This window comes from Delphinus delphis, chromosome 1, assembly GCF_949987515.2.
Source record: "Delphinus delphis chromosome 1, mDelDel1.2, whole genome shotgun sequence".
Lineage (NCBI taxonomy): Eukaryota > Metazoa > Chordata > Mammalia > Artiodactyla > Delphinidae > Delphinus > Delphinus delphis.
In genome coordinates this window covers 63,979,109-63,999,378 of record NC_082683.1, presented here as the reverse complement: position 1 = coordinate 63,999,378, position 20,270 = coordinate 63,979,109, and the positions used below count along the sequence as shown (strand labels likewise).

Genomic DNA, 20,270 nt, shown 5'->3' with positions numbered 1-20,270 from the left:
TAATATTTGTATATATTGAGAAAGGATCACCACGGTAAGTTTAGTTAACATCCGTCACCATACCATGCAAAATACTTTTTGCTTTTGAAGAGAACTTTTAAGATCTACTCTATTAGCCACTTTCAAATATGAAATAGAGTATTATTAACTACAGTCACCATGCTGTACATTACCTCCCTATGACTTATTTATTTTATAACTGGAAATTAGTACCTTTTGAACCCTTCACCCAATTTGCCAAACCCCCACTACCCACCTACAGGAACCACCAATCTGTTATCTGTTTTTATGGGCTTCCTGTTTTTTTTTTTTTTTTTTAAGATTCCATGAATAACTGCGATCATACAGTATTTGTCTTTCTCTGACTTAGTTCACTTAGCATAATGCCCTCAAGGTCCTTTCATGTTCTCACAAATGACAAATTTCATTCATTTTTATAGTTGAATAATATTCCATTGTGTGTATACACACACACACACACACACACATCACATCTTCTTTATCCATTCATTCATCACAAAACACATAGACTATTTCCATGTCTTGGCTATTGTAAGTAATGCTACAATGAACATGGGGGTCCAGGTATCTTTTCAAGTTAGTGTTTTTGTTTTCTCCAGATAAGTACCCAGAAGTAGATCATATGGTAGTTCTATTTTTAGTTTTTTGAGGAAACTCCATACTGTTTTCCATAGTGGTTGTACCAATTTACATTTCTACCTGCAGTGCACAAGGGTTCCCTTTTCTCCACATTCTTGCCAATACTTGTTATTTCCTTTTTGATGATAGCCATTCTAATGAGTGCGAGGTGATACCTCATTGTGGTTTTGATTTACATTTCCCTGGTGATTGGTTGTGTTGAGTACCTTTTAATGTACCTGTTAGCCAACTCTGTGTCTTCTTTGGAAAAATGTCTATTCAAATCCTCAGCCCACTTTTTAGTTGGATTATCATTTTTGCTGTTGAGTTGTGTGATTATATATTTTGACTATTAATCCCTCATCAGATATATGATTTGCAAATACCCAGTAGGTTGCCTTTTTATTTTATTGATGATTTCCTTTGATGTACAGAATATTTTTAGTTTGATGTATTTCCACTTGTTTATGTTTGCTTTTGTTGTATTTGCTTTTGGTGTCAGATACAAATACTGTCACCAATGTCAAGGAGTCTACCACCTATATGTTCTTCAAGGAGTTATATGATTTCAGTTTTTACTTTCAAGTCTTTAATCCATTTTGAGTTAATTTTTGTATGATTTAAGATAGCAGTCAAGTTTCATTCTTTGCCATGTGTCTGTACAGTTTTCTCATCACCATTTATTGAAGAGAATTTTTTTCCCCCATTATATATTATTTGGTTCTTTCTTGTAAATCAATTGACCATATATGTGTGGTTTTATTTCTGGACTGTCTACTCTGTTTCATTGATCTATATGTTTGTTTTTAATGCTGATACCATACTGTTTTGATTACTATAGCTTTGTAATATAGTTTGAAGTCAGGGAATGTGGTGGCTCCAGCTTTGTTCCTTTTTCTCAAGATTTTTTTGGCTTTTGGGGTCTTCCATGGTTTCATACAAATATTAGGATTGTTTGTTCTATTTCTGTGAAAAATGCCATTGGGATTTTGATAGGGTTTGCATTGAATCTACTTTGAGTAGTATGGCCATTTTAACAATGTTAATTCTTGCACTCCATGAACACATAATAGCTTTCAATTTATTTGTGCCTTCTTCAGTTTCTTTCATTAGTGTGTTGTAGTTTGCAGTGTACAGGTGTTTTTACCTCCTTGGTTAAATTTATTCTGAGGTATTTTTTTTCTTTTTTGTGCAATTGTAAATGGGATTGTTTTCTTAACTCTGTTTCTGATAAGTCATTATTAATGTGTAAAAATGCATCAGATTTTTGTGTATTGATTCTGTATTCTGTAATGTTATTGATTTTATTAGTTCTAACAGTTTTTTTTTTTGTGTGTGAAGTCCTTACGGTTTTCTATATGTAATATGTTGTCATTTACAAATGGTGACAGTTTTACTTCTTCCTTTCCAATTTTAATGCCTTTTATCTCCTATACCTGCCTTATTGTTCTGATTAAGACTTCCAGTACTATGATGAATAAAAGTGAGACTGGGCATTCTTGTCTTGTTTCTAATCTTAGAGGGAAACCTTTCAGCTTTTCACCATTGAGTATGAGGTTAGCTGTGGGCTTGTCACATATGAACTTTATTATGTTGAGGCATGTTCCCTCTACACCTAGTTTGTTGAGAGTTTTTATCATAAAGAGATGTTGAATTTTGTCAAATGCTTTTTCTGCATCTGTTGAGATGATCGTATGATTTTTCTTGTTCATTTTGTTAATGTGGTATATCACATTGACTGATTTGTGGATGTTGAACCATTCCTGCTTCTCTGGAATAAGTCTCACCTAATTATGGTGTATGATCCTTTTAAGGCATTGTTCAATTCTGTTTGATAATATTTTGTTGAGGATTTTTGCATCTGTGTTCATCAAGGAAATTGCCCTGTAATCTTCTTTTTTTGTGATATCTTTGTTTTGTTTAGGTATGAGGGTGATTCTGGCCTCATAAAATGAGTTTCAGAATGTTCCCTCATCTTCTTTATTTTGGAAGAATTTGAGAAGAATTCATATTAATTTTTCTTTGAATGTTTTAAGATTCACCTCAATCACTTTACCTTTATTCTTTGTGAATCTTTATGTATAAAGTGGCTTTCCTGTAGACAACATATGGTTGGGCTAGTTTTTGATCCACTCTAACTTTGATCCACTCTGTCTTTGTTTTGATGCTTAGACTATTGATATATTTACATTAAGTCCCCTACATACGAACCTTCAAGTTGCAAACTTTCATAGGTGCAAACGTGTGTTCACATGTCCAATCACGTAAGTTAGTTTGTGTGTCTGGCATACACTGTCACGTGCGTGCATCCTCTACAAGTGGTAGTGCTTTGTGTACTTTACAGTGTTGTATAGAGTACAGTATCTTTATTTCGAGCTAGATCTGCAAGAAGATGACTTCATTGAACTCCTTGCTGTGCAACACGAGGAGCTTACTAGTGAAGACCTGATAGAACTGGAGTCCCAGAGAAAGGACGAAGAGAGACAAGAGGAAGAAGAAGTAACTGAAGCACTGAAGAGATTCACGATGCAGGAAATGGCAAGGGGATTTTCTTTGTTTGAGGAGGCACTGTTAGTTTTTGAGGCACAGGACCTGAACATAGAATGGTACATGAAGGTTGCAGCAGCCGTTCAGGATGCAATCCAGTGCTACTGTGTCATCTATGATGAGAAAAAAAGAGCTATTACCCAGACATCACCTGATCATTTTTTCAAAAGGGTAGATAGAGTTGAATCTAGCAAGGAACCAGAACCTGAGCCATCAACATCAGGTGTGAGTGAAATTGCAGCTTGCCCTCCATCTCCTATTGCTGACGATCCTTCATCTCCCTCATCTCCCACCTCCTCTCCCTCATCCAGTCAGTAACTCTTCTTGCCTGTTCACTTGATGCCAGCCCCTGTATGCCAGCTGTTGTACTGTAGTATTGTACTTTTCAAGGTACTGTACTGTAAGGTTAAAAATGTTTTCTTTATTTTTTGTTTGTTTTTTATGTATTATTTGTGTGAAAAGTATTATAAACCTATTACAGTACAGTACTATATAGCCAATTGTGTTAGTTGGGTAATTAGGCTAGCTTTGTTGGACTTATGAACAAATTGGACTTACAAACATATTCTTGGAACTGAACTTGTTCATATGTAGGGGACTTACTGTAAAGTGATTATATAGTTGGATTAATATCTGTATTTGTTAATCTTTTCTATTTATTGCTCTTGTTCTTTGTACCAGTTTTAGCCTTCCTTTTTTTTCTGCCTTTTGTGATTTTAATTGAGCATTGTATATGATTCTATTTTCTATCTTTTCTTAGCATACCTATTTTACTTCTTTTTTTAAGCCATTTCCCTAGAGATTGCAATAATCCAAATCCACTCTCACATAACACTATACTACTTCGTATGTAGTATAAATATCTTGTAATAAAAAAAAATTCCTGATTCTTCCTTCCTGTTCCTTGTATCCTTGCTCTCATTCATTTAATTTATACATAGCATAGTTACTTATACAAAAATATATAGTTGACTTCTAAACAACATGGGTATGAACTGTTGGGTCTACGTCTATGTTTTTCTTTTTTTCAATAAATACAGTACTACACAATCTGTGCTGGTTGAAGCCACAGATGCAGAACCTTGGATAGTTTTGTGGAGGGCTCACTATGGGACTTGAGCATCCATGGACTTTGGTATCTGTGGTGGATCCTGGAACCAATCCCCTGTGGATACTGAGAGACAAATGATTTTTAACTGTGTAAGGGTCTTCACCCCTACCCACAGCCATGTTTTTCAAGTGTCAACTGAGCATATGTGTGCATATATAATCAAATAAATTTTTGCTGTTAATGTTTGAACAGACTTTTACCTGTTATATCAACTAAGAATAAGAAAAATAAAAGATTTTTATTTTACCTTCACTTGTGCCTGCCCTAGTGTTCTTCCTTTTTCTTATGTAGATCTGAGTTTCTGAACTATACTATTTTCCTTGTCTCTAAAGGACTATTTTAAACATTTCTTTTAAGGCTGGTCTACTGACAAGAAATTTCCTCAAGTTTTGTTTGTCTGAGAGTCTTTTTTTCTCATCCACTTTTGAGGAATCATTTCACAAGGTATAGATTTTTTTGTTGGCAGGATTTTCCTCTCAACACTTTAAATACTTTATTCCACTCTCCTCTTGCTAGCATAGTTTCTTAGGGGAAGTTAGATATAATTCTTATTTTTCCCTTTTTGTAGATAAGAGGTTTTCTTCCTATGTCATCTTTCATATTTCTTCCTTTATCCTTAATTTTCTGAAATTAAAACGATATGTCTAGTTGTATTTTTTTGGCCTTTTTCCTGCTTGGTGTTTTCTGCTTACTTGATCAGTAGGTTGTATCTAACATTAATTTGAAGAATTTCACCATCATTACTGTTTCAAATATTTTTTATGCTCCTTTGTTCCTTTATCACTTTCTTCTCATTCTGATATTTCCATTATGCATATTGAACACTTTTTGTAGTTATCCCACAGTTCTGGGATATTCTGTTCTGCTTTTTTCAGTCTTTGTTCTGTTTACTTTTCAGTTTTTGACGTTTCTATTGACATATTCTCAAACTCAGAGATTCTTTCCTCAACCACGTCCAATCTACTAAAATAGCTCATCAAAGGCATTCATCGTTTCTGTTATAGTATTTTTGATCTCTAGCATTATTTTTTTATTCTTTTTTAATTCTATCTCTCTACCTTACACTGTCCATCTGTTCTTACTTTTTTTCATTCAAGTGCTTAGCATGTTTAATCATAGATGTTTTAAATTCCCAGTCTGATATTTCCAACATCTTTGCCATAGCTGATATTGGTTCTTATGCTTACTCTGTGTTTTTTGTCTTTTAGTATGCCTTGCAATTTTTGTTGAAAGCCAGAAATGATGTACTGGTAAAAGGAACTCTTATAAAATACTGGTGTGGTGTGGTGGTAAGGTGTGGGTAGAAAAGAAGTATTCTATGGTTATATATTAAGGTCTTAGTCTTTTAATGAGCCTGTGCCCCTGGGCTGTGGATTTCACAAGTGCTTCTTAGTTTTCCTTACTCTTAGGTGGGCAAGATAGCAAGAATGGGCTGGAGTTGGGTGTTTCCCTTCCTCCAAATTGAAGGCTAGAGGGAGATGGAGTTGAGTATTTCTCTTCTCCCACGTCAGTTAGGCTCTGATAAAACCTCAGTTGTTTAGTGTCCATTAAATAGTTTCTCTTGAGGGCAGGCCTTATTAAGAACAGAATTCTCTGGTGTATTTCAAAATTATTTATTTCCTCTCCCCTATGGAAGCATGAGTGGATTTTTGTCCAGTATTCACCCTGAGGACCTGTTAGAGCTCCTGGATGTTAATCTTACAAAAGCAAGGTGGTCCCTTCATTGACTAGGCCTTCCTGGAATTTTTAATCTCAGAGTTGTCAACACTGTGCCTGCAGTAACTTGTCAGTTATAGTTCAGTATTTCCTACCTGGGAGGCACTGGGTCCTCCAGAGATCTCTGCTGGTGAGTTTCTGCTCCTGTACATTCTGAATCTCTATATCCATTTAACTATCTCTCTGATTTTGGGGGTATTGGCTCTCTGTGTGACCTCCCTTTTCTGAGGAATCTAAGAAGATGTGTTGATTTTTTTCATTTTGTTCAGCTTTTACTTTTTAGGATGGTGTGACAACTTCTAAGCTCCTTATATGTTGGACTGGAAACTAGAAGTGCCCTAACTTACTTTTTGAAGGGGCAGTCTATGTTGAGTTGTTAATTGAGCTAGGTATTTGCCTTATTAAGTAATACTCATTTTACAGTGCTTGCTATGTGCCAGACAGTGTTCTAAAGCCTTCAGGCCAACTCATTTAGTTCTCATAACAATTATTTCCATCAAATACTGTTACTATCCATGTTTTATACATGAGGAAACTGAGGAACATAATTTGGATACATAACAAATTGAGGATATACATAACTTGCCTGAGGTCACCAAGCTCAGAACAACTTATATTTTATTTTCTTCTTTCTCTAACTACATTATAAACTGGTTCAAATAATCAGAATAACTTCCTCTAAGTAATAGAATGTGGTTGAGGTAAAGCTCTGCCAGATGGGCCTAAACCTTCAGAAGGCCCTACAGGTTCTGTGTTTATACTTTTTGGAGCCCTGAGTCAACCATATAGAAAGTCTTACTTCCCTATTACAGAGACACATGAATAGACCTGTGAGAGGATGACATTGTGAGTACTGGTGTAGATGGAGAGACCTTGGGATAGTATGGTGAGAGAGACCCGTATATCCCAGCATTCCAGCTGAACCTACCTTCCTGCTCTCCTTGCCAGTGTTTCACATATGTAAATTAGTCACCTTGTAGGTGTTAGTTTGGATGAGCCCCACAAGACTGAATCTTATTAAGTCAACATCCCTTGAAAAAGAGCTGCCCACTTGAACTAAGTTAAGCCACAGACCTGAGAAATAATCAATGGTGTTTTTATTAAGGCAGTAGGTTTAGGGGTGCTTTGTTACACAGTGTAAATAAATGAAAAAAGAATGTGCATTCTTTTTTGCAGGACATTGGATATTGGTTGTAGAGAATTCAAATGGAAGGATTTCAAGGAATTAACAACAAATATTAATCTAAATGAGACATACCTAATTATTTGTACTTAGAAATCTTTTCTTCCAGGTTTATTGTGATATAATTGACATATAACATTATATAAGTTTAATATGTATAATATGATACTTTAATACATATATACATTGCAAAAATGATTACCATGGTAAGGTTCATAATACATCTATCACCACATATAATTATGTTTTTTTTTTTTTTTCCGGTGTGTTTGAGGACCTTTAGGATCTACTCTCTTAGTAACTTTTAAGTATACAATACAGTATTTTTAACTATAGTCACCATGCTGTACATTATATTCCCAGAACTTGTTCATCTTATAACTGGAAGTTTGTTCCCTTTAACCAACATCTCCCCATTTCTTGCACCACATTTTGGCCACCAGTGGCATTTATATTGTAGAAAATGGCAGTTTCCTTCTTCTTCATGGCTGAATAATATTCCATTGTGTGTGTGTATATAAAATAGATACCATATTTTCTTTAGCCATTCATCTGTCAGTGGACATTTAGTTTCCCTCCATGACTTAGGCATTGGGACTAAAGAACATGGGGATGCACATACCTCTTCAAGATAATTACTTCATTTTGGGGGGATATATACCCAGAAATGGGATTACTATGTCATATGGTAGTTCCACTTTTAATTTTTCAAGGTACCTCTATACTGTTTACATTGGTACAGCCAACAGTGTATAAGGGTTCCCTTTTCTCCACATCTTTGTCAACACGTAATCTTGTCTTTTTGAATATAGTCATTTTAAAAGGTGTGAGGTGATAGCTCATTGTGGTTTTGATTTTCATTTTCCTAATGATTAGTGTTGTTGAGCACCTTTTTGATGTATCTGTTGGACATTTATATGTCTTCTTTGGAAAAATATCTATTCTGGTACTTAGCCTAATTTTTAATCAGGTTGTTGTTTTTGTTATTATCAGTTTCTACTGATTTGTATGAGTTCCTTTTATATTTTGGAAATTAGCCATTTATCAGATCTATGATTTGAAAATATTTTCTCCCATTCCATAGGTTCCTCTTTATTCTGTTGATTGTTTGATTTTTTTTTTTTTTTGCTGTGCAGAAGCTTTTTAGTTTGTTGCCACAGTTGTTGGTATTTGCTTTTGTTGCCTTTGCTTTTGGTGTCATATCCAAAAAGTCATTACCAGGATGAATGAATGTAAAAGAAACTTTTTTTCCCCTAAGCTTTCTTCTAGAAGTTTTATGGTTTCTGCTCTTACATTTAAGTCTTTAACCCATTTCCAGTAATTTTTTTTTTTTTTTTGTGGTAGGCAGGCCTCTCACTGTTGTGGTCTTTCCTGTTGTGGAGCACAGGCTCTGGACGTGCAGGCTCAGCGGCCATGGCTCACGGGCCTAGCCGCTCTGCGGCATGTGGGATCTTCCCGGACCGGGGCATGAACCCGTGTCCCCTGTATCGGCAGGCAGACTCTCAACCACTGCGCCACCAGGGAAGCCCCATCCAGTAATTTTTGTGAGTGGTGTAAGGCAGGGGTCCAATTTTATTCTTTCGCATGTGAACATTTCATTCTTAGGCAGTTTTTTCAACACCATTTCTTGAAGATACTGTCCTTTCATTATTGAGTATTCTTGGTTCTTTTGTCAGATATTGTTGTTGCATATTTATGGGTTTATTTCTGGGCTCTCAATTCTTTTGCCTTGAGCTATGTGCCAGTTTTTATGCTAGTACCATACTATTTTGATTACTGTAGCTTTGTAATATGTTGTTTTGAATTCAGAAGGTATGAGGCCTCCAGTTTTGTTCTTTCACAAGATTATTTTTCCTATTTTTTTTTTGTGGTCCCATATGAATTTTAGAGTTGCTTTTCCTATTTCTGTGAAAAGTGTCATTGAAATTTTGATAGGAATTGCACTGAATCTATAGATGACTTGAGTAGTAGTATGGACATTTTAAGAGTATTAACTATTCCAATCCATGAACACAAGATAGCTTTCCAATCATTTTTGTTTTCTTCAATTCCTTTCATTAATGTCTTACAGTTTTCAGTGTACAGATCTTTCACCTCCTTGTTTAAATGCATTCCTAAGTACTTGAGTATTTTTGATGCTATTATAATGGGATTGTCTTTATTTTTTTCACATAGCTCATTGTTAACAAATATAAAATGCAGTTGAGTTTTGCATGTTGATTTTGTGCCCTTCAACTTTATTGAATTTTTAAATTAGTTCTAACAGTTTTTTGATGGAGTCTTTAAGATTTTCTGTATATAACATCAAGTCATCTGCAAACAAAGACAATTTTACTTCTTCCTTTCTGATTTTATTTCTTTTTCTTGCCTGATTACTCCAGCTAGGATATCCAGTATTGTGTAGAATAGGAATGGTGAGAGTGGGCACTTTCTTTTCCCTGATTTTAGAGGAAAGCTTTCAATCTTTCATCATTGAGTATGATATTAGCTGCAGGGTTATAATTTATGGCCTCTGTTATGCTGAATTGCAGTGCTTTTGTACCCACTTTGTTTAGAGTTTTTATTTAAGGATGTTAAATTTTTTCAAATGATTTTTCTGCATCTATTGATATGATCATATGATTTTTATCCTTCATTCCATTTATGAGGTTTATCACAGTGATTGATTTACATTGTTGAATCATCCTTGTAGCCCTTTATTGCCCCTTAATTTCATTTAGCTGCATTTATCAGCCTTTCTCACAAAGATGATCACTCTCCTAACTTGGGGATTTATCATTCAATGCTGTTCTTTATTTAACAACATCTTTTAACCAAAATTATTATACAAGGTATGTTAGGGTATAGTTTTCTCTTTTCTAAAAAATAAATTTATTTTTTTATTTATGGCTATGTTGGGTCTTTGTTGCTGCATATGGGCTTTCTCTAGTTGCGGCAAGCAGGGATTACTCTTCGCTGTGGTGCACGGTCTTCTCATTGCGGTGGCTTCTCTTGTTGCGGAGCATGGGCTTCTGTAGTTGCAGCATGCGGGCTCAGTAGTTGTGGCTTGCGGGCTCTAGAGTGCAGGCTCAGTAGTTGTGGCACATGGGCCTAGTTGCTCTGTGGCATGTGGGATCCTCACAGACCAGGGTTCGAACCTGTGTCTGCTGCATTGTCAGACAGATTCTTAACCACTGCACCATGGGGGAAGTCTGAGGGGTATAGTTTTCTATGTTTGTTTTAGTTATATTGCCTAGAGGTGATGTTTTTATCCCAGCTATTTCACTGAATTTCATGTTCTTTAAGTATTTCAGGAAAAAGAAAGTTTTTCTTCCTTTTACTGATTATTTCATTGGTGAGAGAAATGATACATTTTTGAGTTGTAATTATATACATGTTATATATTTAAAATGCTTTGGGATAGAAGGTTTTATGGAAATTATATTCTTAAAAATTTTAACTTTTCTACCCATTTATTCTCACTGTCTATTAGGAAGTATTTTTTTCATATAGATTTATTTTTGAAAGTTGAAAAAAAACGTTCAATATTTCCCATTTTTCCTAGATGTTTCATGGAACAGTCACAGAAGAGCTAACCAATCATAGAGAATGGAGTCACTATAATGAAAATATAATAGAAGATCAAAAAGATTTTGTTTTTGTGAAGTTCAGTGGCCTTCATTTAAAATCTATGGAAAGTTTTCAATCTTGTATCTCTCTTAGAGTGTGCATCTTCTCAAACAATTTTATTACAGATATTCGTCCACTTCAGAGTTGTATAAAATTAGTCAAACTTGATCTCCATGGAAATCACGTAAGCAATAGCCGTTTCAGTTATCTGCATATAAATGAAGTTGATATTTAATAAGCACTTATGTTATCTATGTACAGTATTTCTCCCAGGTAGTCTTATATGTGAAATATAAACAATTCAAAACTAAATAAAAAATATATATAAGCACAAAAATTTTAAGTATAAGCAAACATTTTTTATTTAAAATATCTAGACCAACAGTATGTGATTTGGTTTAATTCTTAAATCCATAGTCTTAAGACTGCTTCTTGACTTCTTAATTTTTTAATGATATATAATTGACATATAGTATTACATTAATTTCAGGTATAAAACAATGGTTCAATATTTGTGTATATTGCAAAATGATCACAATAAGTCAAGTTAACATCCATCACCAAAGAGTTACAATTTTTTCCTTGTGATGAGAACTTTTAATATCTGCTTTCTTAGCAACTTTCAAATATATAATCCAGTATTATTAACTGTACTCACCCTGCTGTATATTATATCCCCAGGACTCATTTATTTTATAACTGAAAATTTGTATCTTTTCAGCAACTTCACCATTTCACCCACCCCCTCTGTCTTTGAATCACCAATGAGTTCTCTGTATCTAAGAGTTTGGTTTTTGTTTGTTTGCTTTTTTAAATTCCACATGAGTTAGATCGTGTGGTACTTGTCTTTTTCTGTCTGACTTATTTCGTTTTGCATAATGCTCTCAACATCCACCATTTTGTTTCAAATGGCATGATTTCATTCTTTTTTATGAGTCAGCAGTACTCCACTGTGTATACACACAAGATTTTCTTTACTATTCATCTACAGATAGACAGTTAGTTTGCTTCCACATCTTGGCTATTATAAATAATGGTGCAGTGAACATGGGGATGTATGTGTCTTTTTGAGCTGGTGTTTTCATTTCCTTGAAATAAATTCCTGGAGGTAGAATTGCTGGATCATATGGAAGCTTTATTTTGAATTTTTTTTTTTTTTTAATTGCAGTACGCTGTTGTGGTCTCTCCCGTTGTGGAGCACAGGCTCCAGACACGCAGGCTCAGCGGCCTTGGCTCAAGGGCCTACCCGCTCTGTGGCATGTGGGATCTTACCGGACCGGGGCACGAACCTGTGTCCCCTGCATTGGCAGGTGGACTCTCAACCCCTGTGCCACCAGGGAAGCCCTTTATTTTGCATTTTCTGAGGAACCTCCTTGCTGTTTTCATAGTGGCTGCACCAATTTACAATTGCACAAACACTGCACATGGTTCCCTTTTCTCCTCATCCTTGCCAACTTGTTATTTCTTGTCTTTTTGATAATAGCTATTCTAATAGGTTTGAGGTGACTGAATTTGTGGTTTTAATATGCATTTCCCTGATGATTGGTGATGTTGAGTATCTTTTCATGTACCTGTTGGCCATTGGATGTCTTCTTTGGAAAAACATTAACTTAGATCCTCTTCCCATTTTTTAGTTGGATTGTTTGGGTTTTTGCTATTGTGTGAATTCTTTATGTATTTTGGATATTAGCCCCTTCTCAGATATGATTTGCAAATATTTTCCCCCATTCAGTAGGTTGTCTTTTTTTTGGTAAGATTTATTTATTTTTGGCTGCGTTGGGTCTTTGGTTGCGGCACACGAGATCTTTGTTGAGCATGTGGGATCTTTCATTGTGGTACGTGGGCTCCAGAGCACATGGGCCTGTAGTTTGTGGCACATAAGCTCTCTAGTTGAGGTGCGCGAGCTCAGTATTTGTGGCATGCAGGTTTAGTTGCCCCGCGGCATGTGGGATCTTAGTTCCCTGGCCAGGGATCGAACCCACGTGCCCTGCATTGTAAGGTGGATTCTTTAGCACTGGACCACCAAGGAAGTCCCAGTTGCCTTTTCATTTCATTGATGGTTTCCTTTACTGTGCAGAAGCTTTTTAGTTTGACATCATCTCACTTGCTCAGCTTTGGTTTTTTTAGCCTTTGCTTTTGGTGTCAAATCAAAAAAAAATATTGCCAAGACCCATGTCAAGGAGCTTACCACCAATGTTTTCTTCTAGGTGTTTTATGGTTTCAGATTTTGTGTTCAAGTCTTTAATCCATTTCGAGTTAATTTTTGTGTGTAGCATAAGATAGTGGTCAAGTTTCATTCTTTCACAAGTGTCTGTCCAGTTTTCCCAACACAATTTATTGACAAGACTCTTCTTTTCCCTTGTATACTCTTGGTTCCTTTTTTGTAAATCAATTGAACATATATGTGTTGGTTTATTTCTGGGCTATCTTTCTGTTCTATTGACCTATGTGTTTGTTTGTTTGTTTTTAAATACCAGTACCATACTGTTTTTTTTTTTTTTTTTTTTTACTATAGCTTTGTAATATCCTTGGATTCAGGAAGTGTGAGGGCTCCAGCTTTGTTCTTTCTCAAGATCATTTTGCCTATTTGAGGTTTTCTGTAATTTCATACAAATGTTAGGATTATTTGTTCTATTTATGTGAAAAATGCCACTGAAATTTTGGTATGGCTTGTGTTGAATCTGTAGATTGCTTTGGGTAGTATCAACGTTTTAACAATATTAGTTCTTGCAATTCACAAGCACAGAGTATCTTTCAATTTATTTATGTCTTCTTCAATTTCTTTTCAATATGTCTTATAGTTTTCAGTGTACATATCTTTCACATCCTTGGTTAAATATATTCCTAGGCATTTTATTCTTTTTGATGCAGTTGTGAGTGGGATTGTTTTATTAATTTCTCTTTCTGATAGTTAATACTTAATGTGTAGAAAGTCAACATAATTTTGTGTATTGATTTTGTATTCTGAAATGTTACTGATTTTATTTATTAGTTTTAATAAATATTTTTGTGCAGTATTTAGGGTTTTCCATATACAGGCATACTGCATTTTATTGGGCATCATTTTATTGCACTTCACAGATACTGCATTTTTTATAAATTGAAGGTCTGTGGCAATCTCACATTATCAGATGATGGTTAGCATTTTTTAGCAATAAAGTATTTTTTACTTAAGATATGTACATTGGTATTTTTAGACATAATGCTATTGCACACTTAATAGATTACCGTACAGTGTAAACAACTTTAATATGCAGTGGGAAACCAAAAAATTTTTGTGACTTGCTTTATTGCAATATTTGCTTTATTGCAGTGGCCTGGAACTCAACACACAAAATCTCTGAGGTATGCCTGTATATAATGTAATCTGCAAAAAGTGGCAGTTTTACTTTTTCATTTCCAATTTGGTTGGCTTTTGTTCCTTCTTCTTGCCTAATTGCTCTGTCTAGGACTTCTAGCTTCCAGTGCTATGCTGAATAAAAGTGGTGAGAGCAGGCGTCCTTGTCTTACTCTTGCTCTTAGAGGAAAATATTTTATCTTTTCACCACTGAGATTGATGTCAGCTGTGAGCTTGTCAGATATAGCCTTTATCATGTTGAGGTACAGTCCCTCTATACCCAGCTTGTTGAAAGTTTTAATCATAAATGGATGTTGAATTTTTTTTTAACATCTTTATTGGGGTATAATTGCTTTACAATGGTGTTTTAGTTTCTGCTTTATAACAAAGTGAATCAGTTATACATATACATATGTTCCCATCTCTTCCCTCTTGCGTCTCCCTCCCTCCCACCCCTCCAGGCGGTCACAAAACACCGAGCTGATATCCCTGTGCCATGCGGCTGCTTCCCACTAGCTATCTACCTTACGTTTGTTAGTGTATATATGTCCATGCCTCTCTCTCGCCCTGTCACAGCTCACCCTTCCCCCTCCCCATATCCTCAAGTCCGTTCTCCAGTAGGTCTGTGTCTTTATTCCTGTCTTACCCCTAGGTTCTTCATGACATTTTTTTTTCTTAAATTCCATATATATGTGTTAGCATCGGGTATTTGTTTTTCTCTTTCTGACCTACTTCACTCTGTATGACAGACTCTAGGTCTATCCACCTCATTACAAATAGCTCAATTTCATTTCTTTTTATGGCTGAGTAATATTCCATTGTATATATGTGCCACATCTTCTTAATCCATTCATCCGATGATGGGCACTTAGGTTGTTTCCATCTCCGGGCTATTGTAAATAGAGCTGCAATGAACATTGTGGTACATGACTCTTTTTGAATTTTGGTTTTCTCAGGGTATATGCCCAGTAGTGGGATTGCTGGGTCATATGGTAGTTCTATTTGTAGCTTTTTAAGGAACCTCCATACTGTGCTCCACAGTGGCTGAACCAATTCACATTCCCACCAGCAGTGCAAGAGTGTTCCTTTTCTCCACACCCTCTCCAGCATTTATTGTGTCTAGATTTTTTGATGATGGCCATTCTGACTGGTGTGAGATGATATCTCATTGTAGTTTTGATTTGCATTTCTCTAATGATTAATGATGTTGAACATTCTTTCATGTGTTTGTTGGCAGTCTGTATATCTTCTTTGGAGAAATGTCTATTTAGGTCTTCTGTCCATTTTTGGATTGGGTTGTTTTTTTTTTTTGTTATTGAGCTGCATGAGCTGTTTGTAAATTTTGGAAATTAATCCTTTGTCAGTTGCTTCATTTGCAAATATTTTCTCCCATTCTGAGGGTTGTCTTTTGTGGATGTTGAATTTTGTCAAATACTTTTTCTATATCTATTGTGATGATCGTATGATATTTATCCTTCATTTTGTTAATGTGGAGTATCACTATAACATTGATTGATTTGACCCCTTAAGTTTTTCATGTAAGGAAAATATTTTATAAAAGTTTAAAGAGTTTGCTTATTACAAAGGGACTTTTATTGAATGGAGTATATATGTTTATTTAATTACACTAATAATTACAGACACCTAGTGTATTTTGCTTTACCCCAGTCATCATTTGGGTAATTAGAAATTCTGTTTTTGCTTACTAATGAGAAATTTGCCATTTGGGAAAATATTGACCTATAGAAGATGTTTAATATTTTTCCTTTTTCAGTGTAATTCATGGAAAATTTATATTTGTATTTAACATATTATTATTAATGATATTTCAGATCAAGAGTCTACCAGATACCAGATTTTGGAGTGGATTGAAGAACCTAAAACTTCTCTATCTACATGACAATGGGCTTGCAAAGTTAAAGAATGTATGTATGTTATCTGCTTGTCCAAGCCTCATTGCCCTCACTATGTTTGATTGTCCAGTAAGCCTTAAAAAAGGATATAGACATGTTCTTGTCAACAGTATATGGTCTCTCAAAGCACTGGATCATCATGTGATTTCTGATGAAGAAATAATTCAGAGCTGGCATCTTCCTGAAAGATTCAAAACATATAACCACCGACTTTTCTTTAATTTCTGCCCTGCTTTGAAAAAGGTAATTGGCTTCATTACGGTTTCATTTTAAATAAATGTATAGAAGTAAAATTTTAGCTTCTAAATTCTTTACCTAAATTATATAAACCAGTATTTGTTATCATTTACATAAAATATAGTAAACTAGTGAATATATTAGGAATGTCTTATAACTAAAAAATTATAAAAGCCTATATGCCTACTGCTAAAAATTATTGAGTTTAGGATTATCAAATTGTAGAGAAACAAATATTTGACTTTTTTGGGTCTCCATTATGTTTCAATAGCTTTAAGGAGGTATAGCTTACATACTGTATACTTCACCCATCTTACATGTATGATTCCATAATCTTGGTAAATTAACAGTGCTGTATAACTATCTTCACAATCCAGTGTTAGAAATTCCCACCACTCCACCAGTTTCCTTCCTTCCCATCTGCAGTTAATCCCCACTCCCAACTTGGTTCTAGGTAACCATTGATCTCTTTTCTGTCTGTATTAATTTGTTTTTCTAAACATTTTATAAAAATGGAATCATAGAATATGTAGTCTTTATCACCTGCCTTCTTTCACCTAGGGTGGTGTGTTTGAGCCTTATTCATGTTGTAGCATGTATCAGTAGTTTGTTCCTTTTGATTGCTGAGTATTATTCCATTATGTGAATATATTACATTTTCTTTGTTCATTCACCAATGGACATTTGGATTATTTCTAGTTTTTGTTATTATGAAAATGCTGCTGTAAACACCTACTTACATGTCTTTGTGTAGACATATATTTTCATTTTCTTTGGGTAGATACTTAGGAGTGCAGTTGCTGGGATGTATGGTAAGTTTATGTTTAACTTTTTAAGAAACTGAATTGTTTTCTAAAAAGTGTAAACCACTGATGCATGAAGTTTCCATTTTCTGTATGTCCTTGCAAACAGTATTTTCTATCTTTTGCACTATAGACATTCTAGTAGGTGTAAAGGGTATTTCACAATGGTTTTAATTTGTATATCTCTAAAAAGTGATGATGATGATAAGCATCTTTTCATCTCCTTATTAACTATGCATATATCTTCTTTGGTCCAATGTCTATACAATTTTTTTGCCCATTTTTAAAGTGGGTGTTTGTCTCATTATTGATTTGTAACAGCAGATATCTGGGTATAAGTCCTCTATCAGATAGAAGAATTGCAAATATTTTCTCCTAGCCTATAGCTTGTCTTTTCATTTTCTTAATGGTCTTTTTTGAAGCAAAAAGTTTTGAGTTTTATGAAGTCCAATTTAGAATTTTTTGTTTTATGGATCATGCTTTTGGTGTTATATATCTAAGAACTCTGCCTAATTCAGGGCTAAAAAATTTTTCTTTTATGTTCTAAAATTTTAATAATTATATCTCTGAAATTTATATCTATTTTTGACCTTGAATGAATTTTTTTACATGGTGTGAAGTAAGAGTCTAAGTTCATTTTTTGCATGTGGATATTCAATTATACCAGCCCCATTCCCCCAGTGAATTGCCTTGATATTTTTTGTTAAAGATCAGTTGGCCATAAATGTAAGCATTTATTTCTAGACTCTCAGTTATATTCCAGTGGTCTATATAGCTGTCCTTATGGCAGTACTACACAGTCTTGATTACTGTAGCTTTGTAGTTAAGTTTCAAAATAGGAAAGTGTGAGTTCTCCAACTTTGCTCTTCTTTTTCAATATTGCTTTGGCTATTCAGGGTTCCTTGCATTTACAAATGAATTTTAGGATCAGCTTGTCAGTTTCTACAATGATTCCTGCTGGGATAGTGATAAGTATTCCATTGAATTTACAGATCAATTTGTGGAGAATTACCATCATTATAATAGTATTCTTGTCCTTGAACATGAACTGTCATTTTATTTAAGTACTCTTTAATTCTCTCAGTTTTGTTGTTTTCAGTGTACAAGTCTTTCACTTAATTTTTTAAAATTTATTTCTATGCATTTTATTTATTTTTGTGATATTATGAATGGAATCATTTATTAATTTCATTTTGGATTGTTTTTTATTAGCATATAGAAATACAATTAAAATTTTATTTAATCTGATATTCTGCCACTTTGCTATTCTCATTTCTTAGTTTTAGAAGTTTTTGGTTGACTCAGAATATTTGTTTTTTAATTGAAAGTGGATCTGTTTTTTTTTTTCCATATTTGAATGATTCCATTAGGAAATAGTTTATTTTTTTTCAATGTTTAATTCCAGGCATTTGATTAGTATTTGGATTTTTAATGGAAGAGGATAAAATATTCAATTTCTAAATAGTTAATATGGTGACATTACATGTTCAAATCACCATTGTATGTTGACTTTTAAAATGTTGAAAGAAGTATTTGGGAAATTTGATATCTAGTTGGAGGTTACAAAATACTTAAATGGATAGACAAAAATAGAAGAAAACATGCTTCATGTCATATGAATATTAGAGCAAATAAGTCATGTAAGTATTCAAAATCAGTGGTTAATTCTGCAGGTGTTAGACAAGTCAGGTACATGATATAGAAAATAAAGATGTATGTTTCAGAACAGTGCTTATAATATGTTGTAAGTATATATAATTCTACATATATAAACATTGAATATTGATGAAAAATCTAAAGCATTTGAATATTAATCACATCTGAAAGGATATATAAACAATAAACAGTGATTATACATGGGAAGGCTGGAGATTAGAAAGTTGAAAGACTTTTTATAGCTGCATATGATTCTTTAAAAATTATGAGTATATTAATGATTCTATAATAATAGTTTAAAAAACGTAGGGAAATATAAAACAAGGCAGTATTTAAGTATGGTATCTTAACCAGGGCTCTAAAGGAAGAATTTCATTTAGGTATTCTAGTTGTGTTTTATGGTGTAATCAAAGGTAGGAACAGACATGACCCTTTTAAGGACAATCAAAATGACTGAGTTTTGTATAAGGAATTAGTTGGAAATTAGAGATGGGGGGGGGAGTACTGAAAAGAATCTTGGATGATATACTAAGGAGTTTAGACTTCTTAATAAATGTTATGAAGAGCTGTTGAAGTAGGTTGAGTAGGAAATTAAAAGACATTCTGTCATAGTTGGTGTCTATGAATAACTTGTTTTTATAAATAAAAAGTTTTTTTAAAAGAGATTAATCCAGATTTTACTAGCAGATTAATGGGGATTAAGAGACAGATGAGGGCAGAGAGACCAATTATTGTAGGCCAGAAATGATGTGATTAGGGTTGATACAGGAAGATAGCAGTGGCAAAGAATAAAGAAGACAGCATAAAATAGAGAACAGACACTCTGGAAGCCATTGTGTCAGGCACTTCATGTATTTTATTCCTTCATTCCTTTACCAAATATGTATTGAGCACCTAATATGTGAGAGGGATTATTTTGGATTCTGTGGTAAATAATACTGACAAAGGTCCTGCTCTCATGAACTCCAGTGGAAAGACATAGGGAATAAACTTGTAAGGAAAAAACAGTCAATCAGTCAACCATAGAATGTCAGATAGTGTTAATTTCTAAATAAAATAAAATGGTAACATAGGATGAAACGGGTAGAGATTTAGGCTAATACTTCAGCTAGGGTGGATGGGGAAGGACTTTCTGAAAAGTGTTTTATCTATTCATCATATCCTTTGATTTGGAAAGGTATTACTCTTATTTTATGGAAGAAAATTAAATATAGTGGGGTTTAGGAACTTATCTAAGACATCTAGACAGTCATGAAGGTGAGATTTCAGGTCTGTCTTGGTCTTAGTTCTACAATCAACATTACATTACAAAGGACCAGTACAAAGATTTGGCAAGATTTTTTTAAAAAATTGATTGAATGCAATAGGAGAAGAATAAGTGAAGAAAGACTCCTCTGGCATTTTGAACTTTGGGAATCAGTAATCAGGGAAATAAATAACCTAGTTAACAGAAATGGTGGCATTTGAAGAGTTTTGGTAGAAAGTTAAGTTTGGTCATGTTTATTTGAGGCAGGATATT

The 20,270-nt window shown here is 34.2% G+C and overlaps 1 protein-coding gene across 1 annotated transcript in view; it reads left to right on the top strand.

The window, feature by feature from the left end:
- The window catches only part of LRRIQ3 (leucine rich repeats and IQ motif containing 3), a 234,601-nt gene that overhangs the window by 10,332 nt on the left and 203,999 nt on the right, over nucleotides 1-20,270 (top strand). The window contains exons 3-4 of the mRNA XM_060005966.1: nucleotides 10,741-10,989; nucleotides 15,975-16,298. Coding sequence (XP_059861949.1) covers nucleotides 10,741-10,989; nucleotides 15,975-16,298 — 573 coding nt within the window. The remainder of the gene's footprint in view (nucleotides 1-10,740; nucleotides 10,990-15,974; nucleotides 16,299-20,270) is intronic.